The sequence below is a fragment of the Physeter macrocephalus genome, chromosome 2 (genome assembly GCF_002837175.3).
Source record: "Physeter macrocephalus isolate SW-GA chromosome 2, ASM283717v5, whole genome shotgun sequence".
Classification (NCBI taxonomy): Eukaryota; Metazoa; Chordata; class Mammalia; order Artiodactyla; family Physeteridae; genus Physeter; species Physeter macrocephalus.
The window spans coordinates 136,377,930-136,401,239 of NC_041215.1; the positions used below are offsets into that span (position 1 = coordinate 136,377,930).

Genomic DNA, 23,310 nt, shown 5'->3' on the forward strand with positions numbered 1-23,310 from the left:
CCCAACAGACACCCCTGCAGGGCCTGCTGCCCAGGTGGTGCCACCCACCGAGCTTGAGCACTCCTCCAGGGGATGCGAATCCCCTCCGTGTGGCTCCGCCTACGCCAGGCCGGTCCCGTGACTACGGCACGGGCCAGGCCGGCGGGTCACACGCACGCTTGTGGGGGGGGTCTCCAGCCTCACACGCATTGGTCCCCTGCTGGAGCTCCTTTTCTCCACCTGTAAAAATCGAACCCGCTCGTCACATGTCCTCAGTCCCCACTCCCTGCCCGTCCGCTGGAGACCTCCTCCTCCTCCTCCTGCAGAACCCTTCTCCCCACCGGTGGGGAGCGCGGAAGGAGCTTAAGGAATCCATGCCTACAAACCAAAACTCAGTACACATGGTCCGACATTATTTTAATAAGCGAGTGGGCAAGAAAAGTTATTCCTTTGTTCACTAATTTATTCAATAAACGGTTTGTGTCAGGCACTGGGCTATAGTAATTTGATAGACATGATCCCTGACTTCATGGAAGGAATTTCGGGGGGGCATTCATCCAATACCACAGTAATGTATGCCCAGCCGTGCCGCGCCCCTCCAACAGAATCTGTTGCAAGGAACAAAGCTGGAAGTCCCCCACCTTCACGTCCACGCTCTCCCAGGGCTGCTCCCAGCCCCCGGCTGAGCGCGCGGGGACACACTGGCTCTGAGCCATCGCTGCCCGGCGCAGGCCTCCTTTAGCCGGCACTCCCAGGGGACGCCCCATCAGCCCGGCTCGGGTGGGATTCAAACCCCAGCCCGAACCTTCCGCGGCCACGCCCACACCCTCCCGGCAGAAGGCCTCGCCCTTTCCGTGGGGGCGGGGACGGGCCCGACCAACCAGAGTTCCCAGAACATGCAAATTAGCTCCGTCCCCCAGGTGAGCGTGTTTTCCCAGACTCCTCTGCTTCTTCTGTGGAGAAACACAGCCCCGGTGGGGCCCGACGGCGCGCGTCCCCGACAGCCCACACCCACGAGCACGCGTCTCCGACAGCACGCGCCCGGCGCCGGCGCTCGTTCGTCCTCACATCGGGAGCGAAGCGGGAGATGGAGGCCCTGGCGCCCCGCTAGAGGCGCCAAAAGCCCCCGAGGGAGGCGCGCGTCCGCCGGAAGCCGCGTCCCCGACGCGGCCCACAGCCCGAGGCGCCGGAAGTGGTCGCGGTCGCGCTGCTTCCGGTCTGCGGGGGGCGCTCCGGGCGGGGGCCGCGGGGGAGGCGGGCAGCCGACGGGCGGAAGGCCGGCACCCATGGCGGAGGGCGGCGGGCGGGCCGGACCTGGGCCCGCAGGTAACGTGCGCGCGGCCGCGGGGCGGCGGGGGGCCGGGGCGGGTGCCCGGGCCGGGGCCCTGCGTGTTGGCCCGCGGCCGGCCGGGGCCCACGGAGCCGCGCCCCGCAGCCGGGGGTCGGTCAGCGCGGCTCACGGGGTGCTCGGCTGGCTGCCCGGCTTCGCGAGAGCAGCCCTCGCGCGGATTTCCCCTCCTGTGGAGCTTGCACCGTAACTGCCAGCCGGCTGGCCTCTAGGGCTGGATGGGACCCCAACTGTAAAGAGAGGACGTGGGTCATTCTCCAGCTCTGAGCGCAGCGGTCGGGAGAGCCCCCAGAGGTCAGCCCCCGGGAGGGCGAGTGCCTTCTCTCCATCCTGGCATCGGCTCCCCTCAACAACCGCCCCCCTCCCCGCCAGGGCCAGCGATAACGCCACCCTCAGCGAGCTGTCAGTGACACAGCAGGTCCAGGGGCCGTTGCCCACCGGCAGAGGAGGCAGCCGTGCCATAGTTTGGTTTAGGCGGCTAGAAAGGCTCGCGCCCAAAATAGCCATCTGACTGAGGGTCTCCACCTTGAAAGATTCCTGCCAAACAGATGTGAATTGGCGGGGAAGTGCGTTTGCCCGCCTTCGGGAGAGGCTTCCTCCTAACCTGCGGGGTCGGGGGGCGGGGGCAGGTTCCCTCTTTGTCTGTTGTCTCAGTTTGCCCCGGGTACGAAATGCTTCTATGTGCTCTGGACTTTACATGCTCATCTGTGTCTCCGGAGAGATACCCCTCCAAAGAGTTTATTAGTTGGTAATAAACTAAGGAGTTTATTACTCTTAAATGTGCCAAAATTTAAGGTATAGTGTTGACTTGGAGACGGGTGCAAGTAGTGCCTTTCATCCCTCCCTCCATCCATTCATTCCTCCAGCAAACAGTTTATTGAGGACCTGCTATTGGCTGGACCTGGCTGGGGCTGGGGATACTGCAGTGAGTAAAAATACAAACAAAGCCTCTTCCGTCCTGGGCTTTGGTTGGTATTGACTTTGACCCCAGGGACAGCCAGGACCTTAGGGTCTGGGACATCACTTCATGTGAGAGTGCGGGATGGACTGAGAGGTGTTCGCTTGGGGAAGAGGACCGGCGGCTTCTTCCCAGTGTGAAGAGTCTTGTGGCGGGAAGACTGGCTCTGCCTTACACAGAGGCACTCTTGTCACTGTCCAGGCGGTGCTGTTTTACTGTTTAGTGTGTTGCAGGCCTGGGAGTAGAGGGGCCACAGGTAAAGCTTAAGTGCTGTGTCGAGTAATTGTGTTGTCATTGGAGAAGCTGATCAGAAAAATGCAAACTTAAAGTTATCTTGGAGCTGGGGAAGAGGAGGCTGTGTTGAGCTGGGCAGGTAGTGGGTCAAAAAGAGGCCAGCAAAGGGAGGCCTAGAGGAGAACTTAGCAAAAGTTTGTCAGTCTCCTTACCCCTTCTGAATCTTACCCCTACTTTGAACTTTTTCAGCCTGTGGAGTGAAACTGTGGGATAACTACAGTGAAGGATAACTATACCGGAGGAGGATTGGCACGGGGGCCCAAGGGTCCTTGATGCCTGCCCGTTGATCTGCTGCAGGTCTGGTTGCGGCACGAGCTCGAGTGACCCGTGCGTTTGTGAACCCTCGCTGCTCTGCCCACCGGCCTGTGGCCTTTGTGTCTTACCTCTGCCATTGAACTATCAAATCCTGGAGTGTAAGGAAACGTACGCATCACCCCTGTTGTACTATGGCCCAGCCTTGTATACAGTAGGTACTCAAAAGAGATTTGATTTGAATATAAAAAGCAACTTCAGCATTGGAGAGAGTCCACCTGTGGCAGGGTGTGCTTTAAACTGTGCGTGGTCACACGCTAGGACAGCTGGCACGTTGGGGACTTGAATGAAGGCCGTCTAAGTTCAGGCTCTTTCCTTACGCCCCTCTCTGTGCAGTTATGTTTATAAAGCTCTTAATTATCTAGAGATATTTTGGGCTCCAGTGTGAGGTGAAGAACTCAATTACAGTTGACCCTGGACAGCACAGGGCGTGGGGGTTGCCAAACCCCTGCACAGTCAAAAATCCCCGTAAAATTTTACAGTTGGCCCTCCATGTTCGAGGTTCTGCATCTAAGAATTCAGCCAACTGCATCTTGTGTAGTGTAGTATGTATTTAGTGAGAAAAATCCATGTGTGAGTGGACCCACGTAGTTCAGACCATGCTATTCAAGGGTGAGCTGTAGGTATCTAATTGTACAAATTTGTTGACTACAGTTGACTGTTGAACAACTTGGGGGTTGATCTGCATATAACTTATAGTCAGTCCTCTGCATCTGAGGTTCCTAGGCATCTGTGGATTCAACCAACCACAGATCGTGCAGTATTGTGCTATTTACTGTTGAAAATATCTGCATATAAGTGGACCCCTGCAGATGAAACCTGCGTTGTTCAGTGATCAATGGTACTTGTTCTAGTCCATTCAGGATGTAATAACAGAATAGACTGGGTAGCTTATAAACCACAGAAATTTATTTCTCACAGCTCTGGTGGTTGGAAAGTCCAAGACGAAGGCACTGGCAGATTTGATGTCTGGTGAGGGCCTGCTTCCTGGTTCCTAGGCGGCTGTCTTCTCACTGTGTCCTCACGTGGTGGAGGGGGTGAGGGAGCTCTCCAGGGTCTCTTTTATAAGGGCACTAATCCCATTCATGAGGGCTCCACCCTCATGACCTAAAGGTCCTACCTACTAAAGGTCCTACCTCTTACTAATCACCTTGGGGGTTAGGACTCCCAGCATATTATTTGGCAGGACATTTTGGGGGACACAAACATTCAGTTTGTAGCCACTACTCCTCCCATTCCTCACTGATTTTGTTGCCCATTTCTCACATACCAGGTTTTTTATACTAAGCTCTTTTCTGGGCAGTTGATTGTTTTATTTATCTTTTTATTCTGATGAGACAGAACTTCTATTATCTAGTAGGGTAGATCTCTTCTCATACACACTAAAAAAAACAAAAAGTGATTCTTATTTTTATTTCCAAATGAACTTCTAGAAGATTTTTGTCACATCTCATATAAAAACCCCGAAGAGATTTGTTAAACCCCTTAATTTATTTGGTATCACTTAAAGTTTTCCTAGCATTGACTCTCACTCAAGTACATGGTATGGTTTTCACCATTTATTCTAGTCTTTATTGTTTTTCTGTTTTCTATCTTCATTATATAGGGCTGGCTTTCTATTTGTATGCATGTATTTCAGATTTTTCCTTTTTACTGCGGTGCAGCTTATATTCAGAAAAGTACACCCGTCTTAGGTTACCGTCAGATGTGTCACTCACGGGGACTCCCGCGTGGCGAGGCCATTGCCCAGATCACATGGCAGTCATTCAGGTTACAAGCAGCAGTGTTTTTCTGGCTATTGAGTTTTGCCAAAGTCAGGTGTCCTTTTGTAACATAGCAGCTGTTTATATGGTTTTTCCCAATACTAAGACATTCTTGGAATAAATTCGAGTAATTTTATGGCGACTTTTTGGATACATATTTTAAATTTCACTTTGTTAATATTTTGTTTAGGATCTTCTCTATCCTTAAGTAGTTTTGGCTAATTATCGCCCTCCCCATCAAAGTTTTAAAACCTTGCCAGGTTTGGTGTCAGGAGTGTGCTGGCTTCATTAAGGGAAACTTTCTACATCTTTCTGGCTCTGGAAGTTTCTGGAGCAGGGGAACGATGTGTTCTTGAGAGTTGGAGAGCGCCCGTGTCGGGGAGCGGCAGGGCTGGCGGCCGAGGGCGGCCCCTGGCGGCTGGTGTTGGCAAGGCTTCCCTGAGCTACGGGTGCCCCCCCTTCAGTGCAGGTCCGAATCTGAAGGAGTGGCTGAGGGAGCAGTTTTGTGACCGTCCGCTGGAGCGCTGCGAGGACACGAGGCTCCATGACGCAGCCTACGTGGGGGACCTCCCGACCCTCCGGAGCCTGCTGCAGGAGGAGAGCTACCGGAGGTGAGCGCGGCTGCCCGCCCGGGCTGCCCAGGCTGTGGCCTGTGGGTCTGCACGAAGCTAAGGCTTGGGAGCTGTGAGGGAGGCACAGCGGTCTCCGATTTGCAGGTGGAGACCCTGAGCGTCTCCGCTGTCGGAGGGTGGGAACAGAGGGGACTGCCGGAAGCGTGGTCAGGCTCGTAGGCGACAGCCTGATGGCAAGGGCAGAGAGACCCGGGTTCAAGTCCAGTCTGTCACTGACCTTTGTATTTTCCAGCAACTTTTGGCGCTCTCTGGGCGTCAGCTTCCCGGACGTTACCCTCGACGACAGCGTCAGTACTGTCTTCAACAGCTGCCCTGCTCCCTTGCGGGCCTCTTCTGGCTCTTTCTCCTAAGGCGCATGCGTAAACTCTCCTCCCTTAATTATGCATCGTTATCCCCCTTTGGGTCCGGACTTCCTGGTGGAGCAAACCTGCAGAGCGCTCCTGACGCGCTCTCCTCTGGCTTCTCAGGGCCTCAGTCATCTGCCGCCAGGGCCTGGGGCTCAGCTTCTGGCCAGCTGTCTCATTACCCAGGGACATGCTCCTTTTGTGGGTAGCGCCCTGCCTGTTGCCTTGCCACATCCTGCTAGCTCCTCCAGACCGGCTCAAGCCCCTCATGGCATCGGAGTCTTGCTGTTACTTTCCCCGCCTCGAGACACCCGGGGAGCACGGAGACTCTGCCTGTTCTCCGTGTGTCTAAGATTGGAGTCTCAAGTAGACTTGAAACTCACCTGCAACCAGAAACTCCTTCAGGCTCTTTCTGTGTTTCTGTTTCCCCTTCAGGGCTAGGATGGCAGTGAGTTGATAGAAGAAGTGCCTGTGTGTTGATACTGAAACTTATACCACTTTTCGTGGACAGTTCCCAAGAGAAGGATTTCTAACAGTACAAGAATAGGTTTCGTCCTTCTTTCCCTTCTAACGTCTTAGCATTATTTCATTAGAACAGATATTCGTATTAAAAATAAGAAAGCTCCAAATAGCCAGAAAGGATTGTCATAAGGAGAAATTAGGTGGCTTGCACATGAATATTTAACGTGAATGACTCAAGTCCAGAGAAAACCTTAAATTTGCAGATATAACAGTAGAATAAAGTAGAGTTAAGCTACTAAAATAGACCAAGTATGTTCATATTGCTTTTTCAAGTACCGTTTTTCTTTCTTTCACTCGGGTTCAGTGAATCTCTGGTTTTTGATGATATTTTGCTATTGCTATGTACTTCTTTGGTGACGAGTCCTTGGAGAGTTCCTTGGCCTCCTTGGCTAGTGGAAGCTAGTAACCAGCTGAAGGAGGAACCCTGACCTACTGCATGTTTCTGGGTCACTGCTTTAGTGATCTGTATTCCTCAGCTTTGTTCACAGCTGCGCTGGGAGCTTGAGGTGAAGAGGCTCAGCTGGTGACGCGATGGGTCCGTGCATTGCATGACCCTGGCATCCCTTGATGGGGAGTCGTGGTCTGAGTGTCACTTGCAGTGAGGGCTGAGCCTGGACGGTTTCCCTCTGCTGCTGCTGGCCAGGAGTGTGGTGATTCTGGCAGGCTGTCATTTGTGCTGTGTCAGAGGTAGAGGGACCACAGTGGTCACCTAGCCCCAGTGAGGATACCGAGTCCCAGAGAGCGGTCCAGCCTCAGGCCTTCACAGGTAGTAGCTGGTGAAGAGGGAGGGGCCTCGGGGCCCTGACCCAGGTCCCGAGCAGGTATGCTGTCCTCCATCCTGCGCTGCCTCCCGGGCAGGCCCTTCTCCCCTTTGTGGAGCAAAGAGCTTTGGACCGCGAGTCAGGAAATTGGAGATCTTAGCTCTAGTGCTCTACAGTCTTACCTGCGCCTCGAATTTCCTCATCTGTAGAACTGGGCTCTTAATTTATTGCCTGTCTTGCTTCAGGTGTGGACCCAGCAGGGTGGGCATGTGAAAGCATCTCATGCAACAGAGCACCTGGAAGCATTATTAGAGCGAAGGCTGCCCTCCTGCTCCCTGTCCCAGGGTCCCGCCCGAGAGGAGGGGGAGCGCTGGCCGGCCTCCCAGCGCCCCTCCCAGCCTGGCTCCCCTGTGCTCTCTCTCAGCCGCATCAACGAGAAGTCTGTGTGGTGCTGTGGCTGGCTGCCCTGCACACCACTGCGCATCGCGGCCACTGCAGGCCACGGGGACTGCGTGGACTTCCTGATCCGGAAGGGGGCTGAGGTGGACCTGGTGGACGTGAAGGGACAGACGGCCCTGTACGTGGCCGTGGTGAACGGGCACCTGGAGAGCGCCCAGATCCTTCTGGAAGCCGGCGCCGACCCCAATGGAAGCCGGCACCACCGCAGCACCCCTGTCTACCACGCCTCCCGGGTGGGCAGGGCAGACATCCTGAAGGCCCTCATCAGGTCAGTACCACAGGGGCCGGGCCACCATTGCCCTGCGATGGCCACCGCGGGGAGCGCGGCCGCGTCGGCAGGTTCTCGCAGCCACATTCTCATTTCTTGTTTTCTGTATTTGCCTTTTTTTCCTCTGTCTCTCCAATTAGACTTGTTAGATGATTTGTCTAGGTTGTTAGTCTTTCTAAAGAGCTGCTTCTTAGCTTTATCAGTTCCCTTATTTTTTTACTTACTGATTAATTTCTATTTTTACCTTTATTTTTTCCCATTTTCCTTAATTTTACTTAATATTTTCCCTAACTTTTTGAGTTGCATGCTTGTTCATTTTTTTCTTGATTAATAATGTAAACTTTCAAGGTTATTTATTTACCTTTGCCTATAGCTTTGGCTGTGTCTGCTAAGCTTTTTTCTCATTTTCTGAATCAGTATAATCGAAGTTGATTTCCTCTTTGTTCTTATAGTTATGGAGGAGAAAGTTTTAATAAAAACTTCTGTGAACTTCCAGTTTTATTGTATTGTGCTCAGATAACACGGACCATATAATTTCCATTTTGAAGATTCTTTGGGCTTTTTAAAAATTATTATCTTAATGTCCAACTACGTTGTTGTGGATACTTGTAACAAAGTATAGAACCACAGGGTTTTATTTGTATAGTACAAGATGACAGCCTCAGGTATGCTATGCAGACTCCCTCTCTCTTTCTTTTTACGTCTTTAACCATTGGATCTGCCCCCAATTCAGAGAAGCCTGTTAGTCTGTAATTGCTGTTGTGATTTGTCGGTTTCCCCTTGTATTTCTAATAATTTTGCTTCCCATATTTCGATGCTCATTTGGGCTCATGAAAGTTCTTGCTGATGGATTGTGCCCTTTATCAAACCGAAAGGAAACCATTGGTTTCACTGAGGCTCCTTTATGTAGCATTCTGTAACTGTTAGTTTTAATCTTAGTGGGTTTAAGTAATTCTTTGTGAGCTCACTTTTACTGTTTGACTGTCTGGGATTCTTTTGTTTTTTTAGGTGATACAAATGAACTTTTATTTCACACTTCAGGAAGTGGATAGTCTCCGAGAACTGCAAAATGGGGTGAAAAGCAAGAAGCTTTTGTAGGATAAAGGGATTCTTTGTTTTTCAATACAGTTAACATTGTTGCCATAGCTGATGTTAGGTCTGTTACTGTTGTCTTTCTGTGTCTTAACTGTACCTTAATTTTATATCTTTTTTCCATGATCTGTGTTTTCTTTGCTTTCCCTTTCTGTGGTTTTAGACAGTTTCTGGTCTTATTTTAATTGTACTAATGGTTACCTTTTAAAAAATTTGAGCCAGATTGCATTTTCAGTCTCATGTCTCCAGGGACTTCTTTCTACCAAAGATGCTTCCCTGCCCAGCAGCCCCCGTTTGTTCTGGAGGCCGTTTGTTCTGTGGCTGGACTGAGTGCAGTTCAGGTAGCCGGTTGTCGGTGTGGGAAAGTATTACAGGAGAGGGTTATAGCATTGTTACGGGCTGCATCGGGGGTGTTCTGAGGAGCAGGGATCTGGCGTCCCCCTCGCCCAGTGCAGGACATGGTTTTTTAAATTAGGTACTGAGAATATATTTATTATATCAAAAGGATTTATGTATTAAATGGCTATGGAATTGACTTTTGGAAAGATAATTGAGGGTGATACGGTGGTTATACTGGAGGGTGATAAAGACGTGATGATGCTTTTTTCCCCTTCTTTTGAAGGATTTCTAGCCTGGGAATCTAAACCACCTCAGTCCCATATCTTTGCATCTTGGAGAATGTAAGTCATTAATTTGGAAATGTTTTTCAGTAGGCTCAATCCATGAAATTTCATCTTGGTTCCAGAAATCCCATAGGGCATTTCAGTCAATTCATGATGCACAACTGCTTTGAATTAACTGCAGGCTTGACTTTCAGATATATTTATAGGTGCCCTTCTTGAGGAAACGTTATTAAGACATTTTGCTGCCCCGCTCGAGCACAGGACATTACTTTTACAGTGAGGTACCAAGAGCATATATTATTCTATTGAAAAGTTTTCTGGATTCTAAGTTACCAGGTAACTGACTTTTGGAAAATGGGGTTAAGTTACTGAACGGGTAATACAATCTAAACGCAATCTAAACGCAACTCCTGCCTTCCCTATGTCATTGTCCCTCCTAGGCGGGGCTCTCCTGTCACTGTTGTGATTTGGTGTCCCTCTGCAAGTAACCTCCAATTTTGTTACTTCTCATTTCCCTGGATAATATATTACTGATGTTTTTTTAAAAAGGTAAGGAGTGGTATTTCTGTATGTGCAAAAGTTATACTGATTTATTGAGTCGTCCTGGTGGTTCCTTGCCAGTGATATTAAAAGCAGTAGGGGAATTTTGGAAAATATTCAGGATTAAAATTCACTGGATCCCATCCATTATATTTTTATAAGTGGATGAAGGGCTGTCTTTCCCACAGCTCAGCTAATACCAGATTGTCCTATTGCCCCAAATTACAAACATTCTGGAAGACACACCTGTACGAATAAGGAGGAGAAACAATATCACTGCTTGAAATCTAGTTCTCTTCATTGGTTGGGTGTATGAAATGAAATACGGGTTTCTGCTTGGTTGGGTACGTGCTTTAGAATGTTTCTCTCGTCACTTCTGGGATATCGCGGAGAGTACTGGGTGATACTTGCGTTTGTAGTGGCTGAGGATGCTGCCTGGCGTCAGCGGGGAAGCAGATTGTCACGTGAGCTCCTTGGTCTGTGTGCTGTCCTTTCTCTTCCTCAGCTCCGTGCTGCCGACAGGCAGCGGTGTCACTTCTAGGGGCAGGTTCCCTTGGCTGCTTGGATGGTGCTGAGGAGACGGGCGATAAAACATGGTTGCTGGCTGTGAGTGTTGGCCAGCTATTTTTATTAAGGCATGGAGAACGATGCTCTTCCCTCGGCCCTGGACCCCTGCGAGTCAGGCCCCATCATCATTACTTCCTGCATTTTGTCATGTCCTAATTCGGATGAAATATGTGATGACAAAGTTTGTGAGGCATTGCAGGACCGTCTAGGGCAATGGACGCTCAAGCACACAGGTGCTGGCTGTCTGATGTTTACTCACGGCAGAGTTGGGCAACGCCTTTTGGGCAGCAGTCTCTCAGAAGTGAGGCTGTGCTCTGCGCATTACGTCCTCTCAGGTTGCACGTGTGTTCGGTTGGTCCCAGTACTGCTGATGTCCACTTTCATCTTTTGATTAAGGTGGTGTCTGCCAGCTTCTTCCATTGTAAAGCTCCGCTTTGGCCCCCTGCAGTTAAAAAATAGTTTTGTGGCTAGGTACTTTGGGACCATGTATATACCCTATTCCTCATCAGATTTTTAATTTATTCATTTATTTATGTTAGACTCACGGTTTCCTGTGGGGTTACAATTTTTCTAGGCTCTTGGGTACTTTGCCTGATTCATCCCTGGAATTAGTCATTTCTCCAAGGAATCCTGGTTTCTTTTTGTGGCGAATGCTGTTTAAAAGCCAAGATGTGGACACTAGGAGTGCTTATTGCTCATGGGGTGTCACTGTTTTCAGCCTCTCCTACTGGACAGAGCTAAGGTTACTTAAACATGTTTCTGTCTACATTTCTGTATCTATTATACATTGACAGTTAAAGAGTTTGCCCTGATGCCTCTAATCCAGTCCAGCACCACAGGGTTCATCCTACTTTTCTCCCTTTCCAAATTTATTATTCTTTTGCAACATTGAGAGACCTTGGTTCCCTTACCTTCAACATGTTAACTTATTTTGCCGGTCCGCCATACTGGACCAGTCTCCTATGCTGCTGCCCTCCCCACACATGCCTCCTCCCCCGCTGTGGGCTGTAGCGCCCGCGCAAGGCAGCATCCTTAGCAGACACCCTCTTCACTCGGCCAGGACCCCAACAGCTTGAGCAGGCCACCCTCCCTGCTCTAGTCAGCGGCCCCCGCTTAGTGTAAAATGACCCAGTTGGTAGTGTGCGCTTGGCCTGGGAGAACCCTAAATGTCCCATAGAAAGCCATGTATTTGGGCGTCCTTGAGAGCAAGGACAAGGGCAGGTCCCTTGAGGGGATCCTGAGGGCTCTGCCTGTAGAGTCGTTTAGAGATCGGCTCTGGTGGAGAAGGAGGCTTCCGGGTCGGGCGGCCCCTGCATCGGCCTGCGTGAGCTTCATCCTCGCACCTGGGCTGTCTCTGGGAGTCAGAAGAGGAGAGCTCCCGGGAAGCCATGCAGATCTCGGCTCAGGGACTGTCGTGAGCGCTCCCAGCTCTGGCGGCCGCACGAGCCTGCCTTGCTGTGCTTCCTGTCCTAGGTCCTTCTAGGTGAACCTGATGCTGGGAATGGGCTGGCTACTCTGGATGTTCAGTGTGCCTGAAAAGAAGAGCCACCCTGGCGGGCAGGACATGATGGCACAAACTGGATACACGGTTGGGTTAAAGTATTTCTTTTTGCTTGCAATTTTTAAGGATTGCTGTTTAATTTTTTATAGTATGTATTTATGTGGTTCCAAAGTCAAATCTATAAAACAAAGTATATTAAAAGCAGTCTAGCTTCTGTCCTCATCTGCTCCATCCCTGCCCTATAGATAACCATTTAAAAGGTTTTGTGGTTTATCCTTCCATCATTAAAAAATAGGCAGATAAGTGTATGTGTCTAGGTGTGTGTCATGTACACATTGGTATTGCAGCCTCCTCCCCAGGAGAAACAGTAGCATACTTCACGTTCATCGTCCTGCTTTTCTCACTTATCAGGGTGTCCTGGAGGTCACCGCAGAGCAGTCCTTAGCACTGCTCCGCGTTCCTTTTCAGGTGGTACAATGCTCCTTTATGTGGATGGGCCAGTCCCTCTTGATGAACCTGGGGCGCGTTTCCTGCCTTTGGCTATTACGGGCACTGTTTTAATGAATCGCCTTGTGTATGCATCTTTTCAGAGTTTTGCAAATGTGTCTTGGGACTAGATTCCAGGAGTTGTGATTGGTGAGTCGGAGGGTACCTGCATAGGTAAGTTTGCTAGCCGTCACCAGATTTCCCTCTACAGGGATTAATTGCTCCGTTATGCCTGGCCCCCAGCGATGAATAAGACTTCCTTTTTCTTTAAAGCTCGGTCAGTAAGTTTTTGGATTTTTCCCAATCTGATAGGTGAGAAGTGGTGTCTCCGAGTAGTTTTAATTTGCATTTCTGTTATGAGTGAGGCTGAGCATCTTTTCATCTGGTTGAGAGCTGTCAGCGATGAATAAGACTTCCTTTTTCTTTAAAGCTCAGTCAATAAGTTTTTGGATTTTTCCCAATCTGATAGGTGAGAAGTGGTGTCTCCAAGTAGTTTTAATTTGCATTTCTGTTATGAGTGAGGCTGAGCATCTTTTCATCTGGTTGAGAGCTGTCAGCGATGAATAAGACTTCCTTTTTCTTTAAAGCTCAGTCAATAAGTTTTTGGATTTTTCCCAATCTGATAGGTGAGAAGTGGTGTCTCCGAGTAGTTTTAATTTGCATTTCTGTTATGAGTGAGGCTGAGCATCTTTTCATCTGGTTGAGAGCTGTTTGCACATGTCTGTATCCATCTCTGGCTCATTTATCTCTAGAGCTGTTGATCTTTTCCTTTTAGAAGGTCTTTATATATTAAGGATGTCAACCCTTTGTAACATTTCCCCCAATTTGTCACTTATTGTTTTACTTTACTTATGTTAAAAAAGCTTTGTTTTTATATCTTTTCCTGATCTTCCAAATCAACTTTACAAGCAACTTATGTAGCTCCAGGGATGTTATTTTTATGTATTTATATTTATAGTCAACTTATGTAGTTCTGGGGAGGGTATTTTCATTTATATAATAAACTTAGGGAAAATGACATGTTAATGATATTGAGTCTTCTTATCTAAGACTGTGGTATGTCTTTCTATTTCCTTAGGTCTACTTATGTGACTTTCAGTAGTACTTTATAATTTTCCTCATGCAAACTTTGGACATATACTGTTAAGTTTATGCTTAGATAGCTCACTTTAAAATTTATTTTGCTGTCAGAAATGAGGTCTTTTTCATTTTATCTTTCAACTTGTTTTTGTTTGTATGTAGAAGGCTGTTGGTTTAAAACTTGCTACTTTAATAAATTCTCTCATTGCTTGTTAACTGCATTTTCATTAATTATTTAAGGCTTTCCAGGCAGTTATATCCTCTGTAAATAGGGAAAGTTTTACCTCTTCCTTTCTAATTTTAGCCAGCTAATTGCTTTCTCTTGTCTAATTGCACTAGTACTTAAAAAAAAAAAAAAAAAGTCTTTAAAACTAGTGGGCTAGAAAGTGGGACTGTGTGCCTTGTTCCTGGCAGAGCTGCCGCTCCTGTTTCCCCACTAGGCAAGAGGCTGACTTCTGGGTTGAGGAAATATTTTTTATCATGTTAAGGAAATATCCATGACTTTCTTTTTTATTAAGTATTTTCAAACATGCTTGAGTGTTGAGTTTTGTTATATGCCTTCTTTTTTGCATCTATGGAGATAATCATGGATTTTCCCCTTAGTTCTATGAGTATGATGGATTATGTTAATAGAGTTTCTAATTTAAGAACTACCCCCCTGGAATAACCCCCATAAGGTCATTGTATGTTGCTTTCTTAATGTTTTTAGATTCTCTTTGCTAACGTTTTATTGGAGGTTGTTAAGTTGATATTCGTAAGTGCAGTTGGTAGTTTTTCTTTATGGTGTGGACTTTATGGTCAGGTTCGGAGATTACTGTTTTGTTAACTTCATAAGCTGAATTTGGAAGTTTTCCTTCTTTTTCAAATGCTTTGAAATAGTTAAAATAGCCATGGGATTGTTGGATCTTCAAAGGTTTGAAAGAACTTCCTTACGAGTTTTTTCTGCGTGAGTGGATTCCAAGGTTCCTAACTACCGTGGTACCTGCCGGCGGTCGCGGCGCCACCGTGACTGGGGGACTCTCCTGTGCTCCCAGCGCTCCTGGAGCTCGGGCCCGTCTCCGCCGGGTGCCCTGCGGATGCGTTGACTGCGGTTGGCCTGCCGTGGGGTCTCACTGTCCGTGTGTCTACCCTGCAGGTACGGGGCCGACGTCGATGTCAACCACCACCTGACTCCTGACGTCCAGCCCCCTTTCTCCCGGCGGCTCACCTCCTTGGTGGTCTGCCCCCTGTACATCAGCGCAGCCTACCACAACCTGCAGTGCTTCAGGCTGCTCCTGCAGGCTGGGGCCAACCCGGACTTCAACTGCAACGGTCCTGTCAATACGCAGGGCTTCTACAGGGGCTCCCCCGGGTGCGTCATGGATGCTGTCCTGCGTCACGGCTGTGAGGCGGCCTTCGTTAGCCTGCTTGTGGAGTTCGGAGCCAACCTGAACCTGGTGAAGTGGGAATCCTTGGGCCCGGAGTCGAGAGGCAGAAGGAAGGTGGACCCCGAGGCTCTGCAGGTCTTTAAAGAGGCCCGAAGTAAGTGGCCTTAGTTGCACTCTGACTGGCAGTCTCTTTAAGTCAGTTGAATGAACCAAGTTGTAGCAATTTAAACAAAAAACAACCTCCAACTAAGCACTTGGTCAAAACCTTCAGTGAGAACTAGGAATTTTCTAGAATGGTCTTCCAGCTTGGTCTTCTCTTTTTAAATTCCCACAACTAAGATTTAATACCAAGAAATCTATCAAAGTGCATGTTCTCAGAGTTCCTAGAATTATGTTCTCTTTACCCCTTTGCTCTGCTTTGTGATCCCAGATTCTTTCACTGCTGTGTTGATGGCTTTTAAGTGTTTGCTTTACAACAAATTGCAAGCCCTTCCTTCTCTAGGGCGCCTCACTTCCCCTTCTTCAGTTCCACTCAGATACCATTGTTCTGCATTGTGTGCTAAGTATGATTTTTGTTAGGATAAGGTCTACAGTTTGCTCATTCACGAAGAAGGATTTTGCCAGTGAATTAAGATGGTGGCCGGGGAGTTTGCGGTTGATCCGTGGCTTGGTCCTTGTCGTCGTTCTCTCTCCAGGACTCAGAAATTGACCCGTGCGCCCTCTGACCCGCCCCTTTCCCGTCTGGGTCTTGAGGGCATCTGAGTGACCCCCTTTTCCACAGTCCCTTACCTCTCGCAGAACTTTTGTTTGTTGTGTTCTTGTTACTGGCTTTCCTTAAACCAGTCGTGAAAACGTGCTCCTGTTGAGCCTTCCCCCGGAGAGTTGCTTGCTGGCCGCTGGGAGCCACACTGACAGAGTTAGGCTCCCTGTGTTCTTGCCTGTCTCACAGGCAGAGACACGGCGAGGCTTTTTGGACCCAGAGCAAAATTGTCAGCCTGCCCTCCTCCTGTGTTGCTCGGCCCGTCGCCTTCAGACCCCCTTGGAGCTTCTGGGAGGGACCAAGAGCAGAGACTGACCGAGGGCAGAGGGCAGTTTTTCACACCTGCTGGGGCTTGCAGTGGTCAGCTCTGTTTCTCTGTCTAGGGAATTCCACAGAGTTGAGCAGATAACAAGACCTTTCTCACCAGAGCCTGCTCTGCTCTGGAGGTGGGAAGCGGCAGCGAGCATTGGCGCGGCTCCGCTTGTCCTCACACCAGCCTTTGGTCTGTAGGGTTAGGAGGGGCATCTAACCTCTCTCCCTCTGTTTCTCCCTTTCTTCCCGTGCATTCCAGGTGTCCCCAGGACCTTGCTGAGTCTGTGCCGCGTGGCCGTGAGAAGAGCGCTTGGCAAATACCGACTCCATCTGATTCCCTCGCTGCCTCTGCCAGACCCCATAAAAAAGTTTCTACTTTATGAGCAGAATTCACGAGCAGTGGTTGACTGCAGTGAGGAGGAAGCAATCTGCAGAGCAAGTCGACACCGATTCTTGCCCCTGTGACCACGTCCTGCGCTGCTGACGAAATCCCACCTGGCTGTCGGTGAAGCGGAATCAGCCTTGCTCTCATGGATTGTATTCCATCTCAGGTGCTTGGGGCATCGGACAGTCCTTAGGTCGGTATCAGCCGAAAGGCTCGTACAAAACTTAATTTTGTTCTTCCTCGATATCTGTGTTTTGGAAATTAATGAAATGGGCCTTGAAATGCGAGCAAGCTCGGGCCGAGGTTGGAGGCCTGCTAACATCCCCGGGAGGGAGAGCCAGCACTTCCCAGAGCTGGGCTTCTGCGATTACCCCTCAGCGTGGCAGCTCGGTGAACGCGAGATGAAAAGGAGTCTTGGTATAAAAGTGCAGAGACGCAGTTCCCGAACTCACTAGTTGGTTTTCCCTGCTCCTGGGGCAGACGTGTGACATTTATCATGCGCACCCCCTTCCCTTGCCGCTTCACTGTTCTCTCCTTGTGGCGGAGGCGTCCTATTAATTGTCTTCATTCAAGGATGGTTTCCTGGCCACATGGATTGGCTTTACTGCCTCAAAGTCAATACCTGCATTTGTTCACAGCCTCTTTAGGTATCGCTCAGAGTTCTGCAGCACTGCACCTGTTCTGATACCTACCTGTGCCTAGCATCATGCCAACAGGTCTCATGAGTTCTCTGCCATTTCACTTTGGGGCGCTTCCAGACAGTTGATTGATTTTAGGAGGCCAACGCTGAAATAGCCAGTAATTGACTGCCTGCATTCGGACCAAGGACCGTCCAACAGCATTCACTGCCAGTTCTCAAAGAGGACGCCTGCGGCGCTGTCTTCTAGTCCCTGCGCGTACCGGAAAGGGGAAACCTTCGTCATCTTCTGGATGGTTTTAAGCTTTTAGTTGCTTTGTGTTCAGTGGGCAGAACGTCTGGTGTTTGGTTGATTGAGCTTCACTTTTTTGGACCTCATGTCTTGGTAGTTGCTCCTAGAACCGAAGAAAGGGGATAGCAGTGAGGTCAGAGGTCTTCCCCTGGCCTGCTGGGGGTGGTGAGAAGTGAGAGGAATGAGCTGGCTTGTCACCTGACGGCCGGCTCGGCTGTGGGCAGGGCTCACTCTCACACCTGGGCTGCGCGGCCAGGTGTGTGGCCGTGTCGGCACAGGTGGGCCAGCGGCTGCCTCTTTAGAGCCTCCCGGTGCTGCTGTTTCCAGGGAAATCACATCTGGTAGTTTGAGGCCTCAGGGCCATTGTGTGGATCCATGGTGATCCGACCTTTAGAAGTGTTTAGAAACGGGCAGGTTTCAAATCTGTGTTTGGATTTTCTGCAGTAAGAGAACTCTAATCTAATCTAACAATTGAACTAATGATAGGGGTTGATTTAATTATTAGCCTCATTCTCTGTCTTCACCGACCAGACAGGCAGTGTCTGGTCATTGTCTTCCGTGGCTCGAGGATGGAATTCTGAACCCCACCTCCTGTGTCATGGATGGGCGTGTGTTGGACAGCCAGGCTGGCCCGTATATGCACGTATGAGGTCTGAGGGGAGAACGGCCGTCGATGATCTGGGGGGAGGGCCGACGTAGCCGCTGGAGGCTTCACCCCGTTACCAGCGGTGGCCAAGGCGTAAGGTTGGATGGCTTCTGAGGCCCGAGGCCGGGCCGTGTGCTGCTGCTCTCAGGACAGGGAGGCTGCCTGGCCGCCCGCGTTCAGAGCTCGGAGTCGGGAGGGGCTTCCTGAGAGGGGAGCAGCTGCGGGTGGGCGGCTGATGCGGCCCTTTGCAGCCGGAGCCAGGCGCTGCAGGGTTTCAGCCGGGCCGGCCATCAGCTGCGTCCCTGTGGCACTTGCGGTGGGACCGCGCTGCGGCTGGGCCAGGAGCTGTGGGGAGCCGGGGCTCTGCCTGCATTTAGGGAAGGGTTGTATGGAAGCTCGAGCCACCCAGGGGTGGACTGGGCCGCTGGAGGGGGCTTCGTGTCACCGGGGGTGTGTCAGCACTGGCCTGTCGCCTCCTTGGTCGGGCTGAGAGAGGAGTATCAGGAGTGGTTAGCTGCCCTTACTTTGAAGCTCTTGCAGCTGCCCTTTGGCTCGGGTTCCCTGTGGGTGAGCCATGCTGCAGGCTCGCGGGACACTCTGAGTTTGCCCTGCTGGGTGTTTTCTGCAGGGGTCTGTTAGGGACAGAGCCTCCCCGGCCCGGCCCTGGGTAGGAGGGTGTCTCTGTTCTCGGACCTTCTGGAAAGCAGCATCTGGGAATGCTGCCAGTGCGAGGGTCCCAGCCATGCCGGTGCGACCTTGGGGCTGCACCAGTGTAGTGGGCGTCAGCCTCCTTTGCAGGTGAAGTGAGTGCAGGGCTTGTTTCTGGGGGCTGGAACCATTTGTCTGGGGTCTCTCTGGAAGGAGCGGGCTGAGTCGACGCCCGTTGTTGGGCCTGGCCCAGAGCTGGCCGGGGAGGCAGTGGGACTGGGGAGGCGTTGAGCCAGGGAGGGGCCCCCGAGCCTGGTGTTCTCAGGGCCTGTCCGCAGGGGCCAGGGCCTCAGCTCTTCCTCTGCAGAGACAGGTTGGGCTTTCTCTTTGTGCAGCCAACCTTTAGAGATGTTTTCACAGTCCCAGCAACTTCGAGGTTCAGGCTCTAGTTTGACATTTCACAGCTGCCAAACCTGAATCTGAACATAACGTAGATAGCTACTTAAGGCCATTCCTGCTTGTTTTGAGTGACGCTTTGCTAAAGCTCCCTTTTTCTTTTGTTGACAGGGATAGGATACAGAATAGGCAAGAGTAACTCTCGCCATCAGAGCACTTTATAAAAACATGTTTCTAAGCCCTGGGGCACCAGTCCCACAGAGCCAGAAAGCGTGGTGGTACTTGATGAAGCTGCAGTCCCAGAGCCCTCCGCAGGGAGGGGCATGATGGACCAATGGGAAGCAGCCCGAGGTGCCCCCAGCCTGGTCCCGGGAGTGTCCTGCTGTTGCCCCTGCTGGAGCGCCTGCCGGCCACCGAACGGAGTCCTGTGCCTGGGCCTTGGCTGCTGCGGACAGGCGGTGGGGGGGGGGGCGGGGCGGGGGGGCGGGGTGTGGTGGAGGCAGCGCTGACACCTCTGAGAACCTCTGAGAATTCAGCTGTGGCATCCTGGGTGGCGTTTCTGCATGTATTTCCAGAACCCATCAGTGTCAGACATATCTGTGCCTTTTCATATTACTTATGCTATTTATGTATTTATTTACTTATTTATGCCCTCCCTTGTTTCAGAAGAGGGTTTAAGGCAGTGATGCTTAGTTTTTGATGTTCTCTTTTGACGTTTGATAAGTTGTAGTCGACATGCACTTGTTGTTAAAAAGGTAATTTTAAAAAAAGAAAGGACAATTGGCAGTTTCCTGATGTTGGGTATGCTTCTGTTATCAGGCCTGAGTGCCATCATTTACATTTTTTCCTCTTGCTTCCATGAATTGATTCTTCAAATAAAAGGTTCATGCATAAATAGAAAGAGAGGAACATGCAGCCAAGGTCAGGCTGAGCAAAGGAAAGTCTGCCCTAGAGAGAAGCGCTCTCCTGTGCTTGCTGCCTCCTGCCTGGCCTTGAGCGGGTCCTGTTCCCAGGGAGGCTGCTCTCTTACACGGGCCGGGTCTGGCCGTGCCTTCCCCTCGGAGCTTTTGGGAGGACACGTGAGAGAATGTGTGTGAAAGCACTTTGCACTTAAGCCATCCCTGGGACGTGTGCACTGCTGTCCTTGTGAGCGTGGCCCCTCTTCTCAGCAGCGGATGGGTCTTCGAGGCCACGATGGTGCTGGGACAGCCTGTGATCTCGGCGCTCGGCTGGGCTGTGGCCCGGGGGGCAGCAGGAGTCACGGCGCCCACGGCATAGGCCTCCTGTGCAGGTCGGGAGTACAAGGACACGTTAAATAATATAGGAAGTCAGGTTCATTCACTTTAAAGGGTTGTCTTTTATTCTGAGGTTACGTCCTTCCTAATTTGGGTGATGAAATGTCCTCTTATGTAATGAAGGTGATCCTAGAGGACAATATTTTTATTTTAAAATGCTCCTGGTTGCAGAATAAAATGTCGGCTGCCCTTTTGTCAAAGCACAGAATTTCTTTTTGAGTTTGCCTGTCTCTGAAATCCGGCGTCGGGGACCCGCAGTCTTGCTACAGTGTATGTTTACGTGCCGAGGAATTTCTCGTGGAGTCTTGAAACAGCCTGTACGTGGTTGAAGGAGAGCCCAGCGTCTGCTCTGCCTGGTAGTCCAAGAACAAGCTCTGAGATCACTGTGTGAGCTGTTAGGAAGTGCGTGCTTGTGTCCTGCCCACGGCAGAGCAGCGTCTCTGGGGTGATGGGCCTCTGGCCTCCCCGAATCCCCTGAGAGACACTCCCGGGAGGTTCGTGTGGCCTCCTCAGCGAGGCTGCCCCTGACCTCAGGCCTGGGCACCTGGGGCACCCCCGAGCGACGGCGAGGGCGCTGGTGGTGGCCCTTCTGGCGCCGGGGCTGCGGGCTTCTGCTTGTGGCCCTCTGAGCCGCCTGCCAGTCAGCGGCCAGTCCGGAGTGGTCTGGATTCCCCGCCCGCTTGGCTCTCCCTCCTGGAAGTGCCTCATCTGGCCACATGACCTCTCTCTCCCTCGCTCGCTTATGCCTCACTTCTCTCCTCATCCCCTGCCCCCAACCTGACTCTCTTGATGTGGAATAAAATAACTGATGTGCCCACATGAGTGGTTAGTGGGATCACGTCCTAGGAGAATTCCACGGGGGGGACGTGCGGAGTTTGAAGTGCGGTGACATGCCGAATATATGCTATAAATTCTAGGAAGACAGTCGGATGGAGAAGAGAGGCCGGGGGAAGGGTGACTTCTGTTGCCTTCACTTGTAATTGCTCAGTGTCTGGAATGCATGGGGAGCTTCTCTTTTTTAAGTCGCTTGGATTTCAGATCTCTCCCAAGTGACGTGTGCGTGCGTGTGCGTGCAGTTTAGTGTGGTATTGGTGAGCACGGCCCTCCTGTGTGCATAGCATCCGTTCGCTGCCGTGATTGAGCCAGCAGCGCCCCTGCTCCGCCCTCTGTGGGTTTGCACGGCTCCGGCTGCTTCTGTTTGGTGTCGGGCACGTGAGGCGTGACGCGCACTGGGGCCCGTGTGCCTGCACACATGCTGAAGGGGAACGCTGACCATCGGCCCTCGGGGTCTCCTTCCTCCGTTGGTAATGACTGTGCGCTTGCCCGCAGCAGCTGGGACCGTGACTGTTCTTTGCACTTGTGCCTGGTTAAGAGCTTTCAGAAATACAATGGACATCTTTGATATGTTATTGTAACTTTAGTAAATGCTTTATTCCCCTTTAATTCCCCCCAATGCCTTAATTTTGCGGACCGTTTATCTCACTGGATAGGAGAATTGACCATGTGAACTCTTTGTACGTGAACTTCGGGTAGAAGCAGCGGGATCTCTGGAGAGTTCCTAATGATTCGCAGAGAAGGGCTTATCTAACACAGGAGTTTTAAACTGCTCTGGGGGACCCTGGTGCTCTAGGGAGGCACCCAAAATGTTGCACAGGTTTAAACTGATGGATGAGCCTGTTTTACTTGGTGGGGTTTCTAGTTTGAAGAGAGTGTGCCCCTCAAAGTGTTTGAAACACACGGCTTTCAATCAGGGTGACACTGTCCCTTCAGTGCTCTGTCGGGTGGGGAGGTGGTGGAGACTGCGGGCCCCTGTTCTTTGTGACTTAGTTTGAAAGTGGGAGGGTGAGGTGTGAAGCTTTGGGAATGAATGAACTAAATAAAGCATTTATTCATCGCTCAGTGACTCCCCGGCATGTCTTTCCGTTTGCTGTTTCAGATGTTTGCTTTGTTCCTCACACCGATCCCCAACCCCCTACCCCCATGTGTACACTTCTCCTGCTCTACTGAAAGATGGCCTTACTCGCGGTCTGCCTCAAACCCAGCCGCATCTGTGTGGCAGAGATTGCTGGTTTTCCTTCATTGTCTCCATCTGTGATAACAGACCCACAGTTCCAGCTGGGGACTTGAATTCTCTGAATAGGTCTTCATTTCCCAGACTGCTTACAGCTCGATGTGGCCGTTTACCATAGCTCCTTCCTGAAATCCCATTAAAGTTACAGGGAATTTTAATTTTTTAAAAAGGCCTAAATCCACTAGGATGACTCTAAATAGCAACAAAATTTTGGAACCTCCCAAGACAATAGATGAATGGTAACTAAACTGACTTAGAAACACCCGAGGAGACAACGTTGTAAACAATAAATGAGAGCATCTGAGAATCTGATTTTACTGCAAAGCTCCCAGAGGCTCTGGGATTGGCAGTTCCAGGTGCCTCTAGAAATGGATGTGAAAGAGTGAAAGCAGGAGGGCTGGCTGAAGGCCCTTTTCAGAAGCAGTTACAACTCTCCACTGCACACAGTTGGGCAGTGGTTCCTGCCCCAGCCCGGCGGGAGACTGAGGGAGGCGAGACATCGGCCTTCAGTATGTAAAATCCTCAGCTCAGGAAACAGGCTGTATCCTCCAGGCAGGAAATAAAGGAGAAAGAGACTTCTTGAGAGATCTCACCAGCCTAAAAGGAAACACCTAAAGATACCAGTACTGAATGTGGCCAAAGAAAATCACACACTTCTAACAGTGGATTCCAGTAAAAAGTTCAAGAAAATTCTGCGAATGAAGGCTGTGTTTCCAAATTACAAGGACTGGCCAAGTACTGACCACGGCTGGTGACCAGCCACGGCACATCACTGTGGAATTTCAGAATGCTGGGGAGAAAAGATTCTACAACTTCTGGAGCGGATAAACAGGACACATACAAAGTATCAGGAATCAAAATAGCTTTGGAATCCTCAGATGTCGCATTGGATAACAGGGGAATTGGGACCTTTCAGAATTCTGAAGGAAATGCATATAAAAGTCATGCTAAAAAGACTTGTAGTTTCTTTAA

The 23,310-nt window shown here is 50.5% G+C and overlaps 1 protein-coding gene across 4 annotated transcripts; it reads left to right on the forward strand.

Annotated features, from left to right (window-relative positions):
• The first annotated feature begins 1,215 nt into the window (after positions 1–1,215).
• ASB1 (ankyrin repeat and SOCS box containing 1) lies at positions 1,216–18,540 on the forward strand. Of its 4 annotated transcripts, XM_028483216.2 has the most exons (6): positions 2,910–3,045; positions 3,813–3,863; positions 5,119–5,265; positions 7,338–7,640; positions 14,665–15,050; positions 16,228–18,540. In XM_028483216.2, exons 1-6 carry the CDS (start codon positions 3,026–3,028, stop codon positions 16,431–16,433), a joined length of 1,113 nt encoding a protein of 370 aa, XP_028339017.1. In that variant the 5' UTR covers positions 2,910–3,025; the 3' UTR covers positions 16,434–18,540. The 4 variants fall into 4 exon arrangements, with proteins under 4 accessions (XP_023980385.1, XP_028339017.1, XP_054946903.1 ...); XM_024124617.3 differs by lacking the exons at positions 2,910–3,045; positions 3,813–3,863 and adding an exon at positions 1,216–1,305 and having other exon boundaries at positions 5,124–5,265; XM_055090928.1 differs by lacking the exon at positions 3,813–3,863.
• Positions 18,541–23,310: the final 4,770 nt, after the last annotated feature.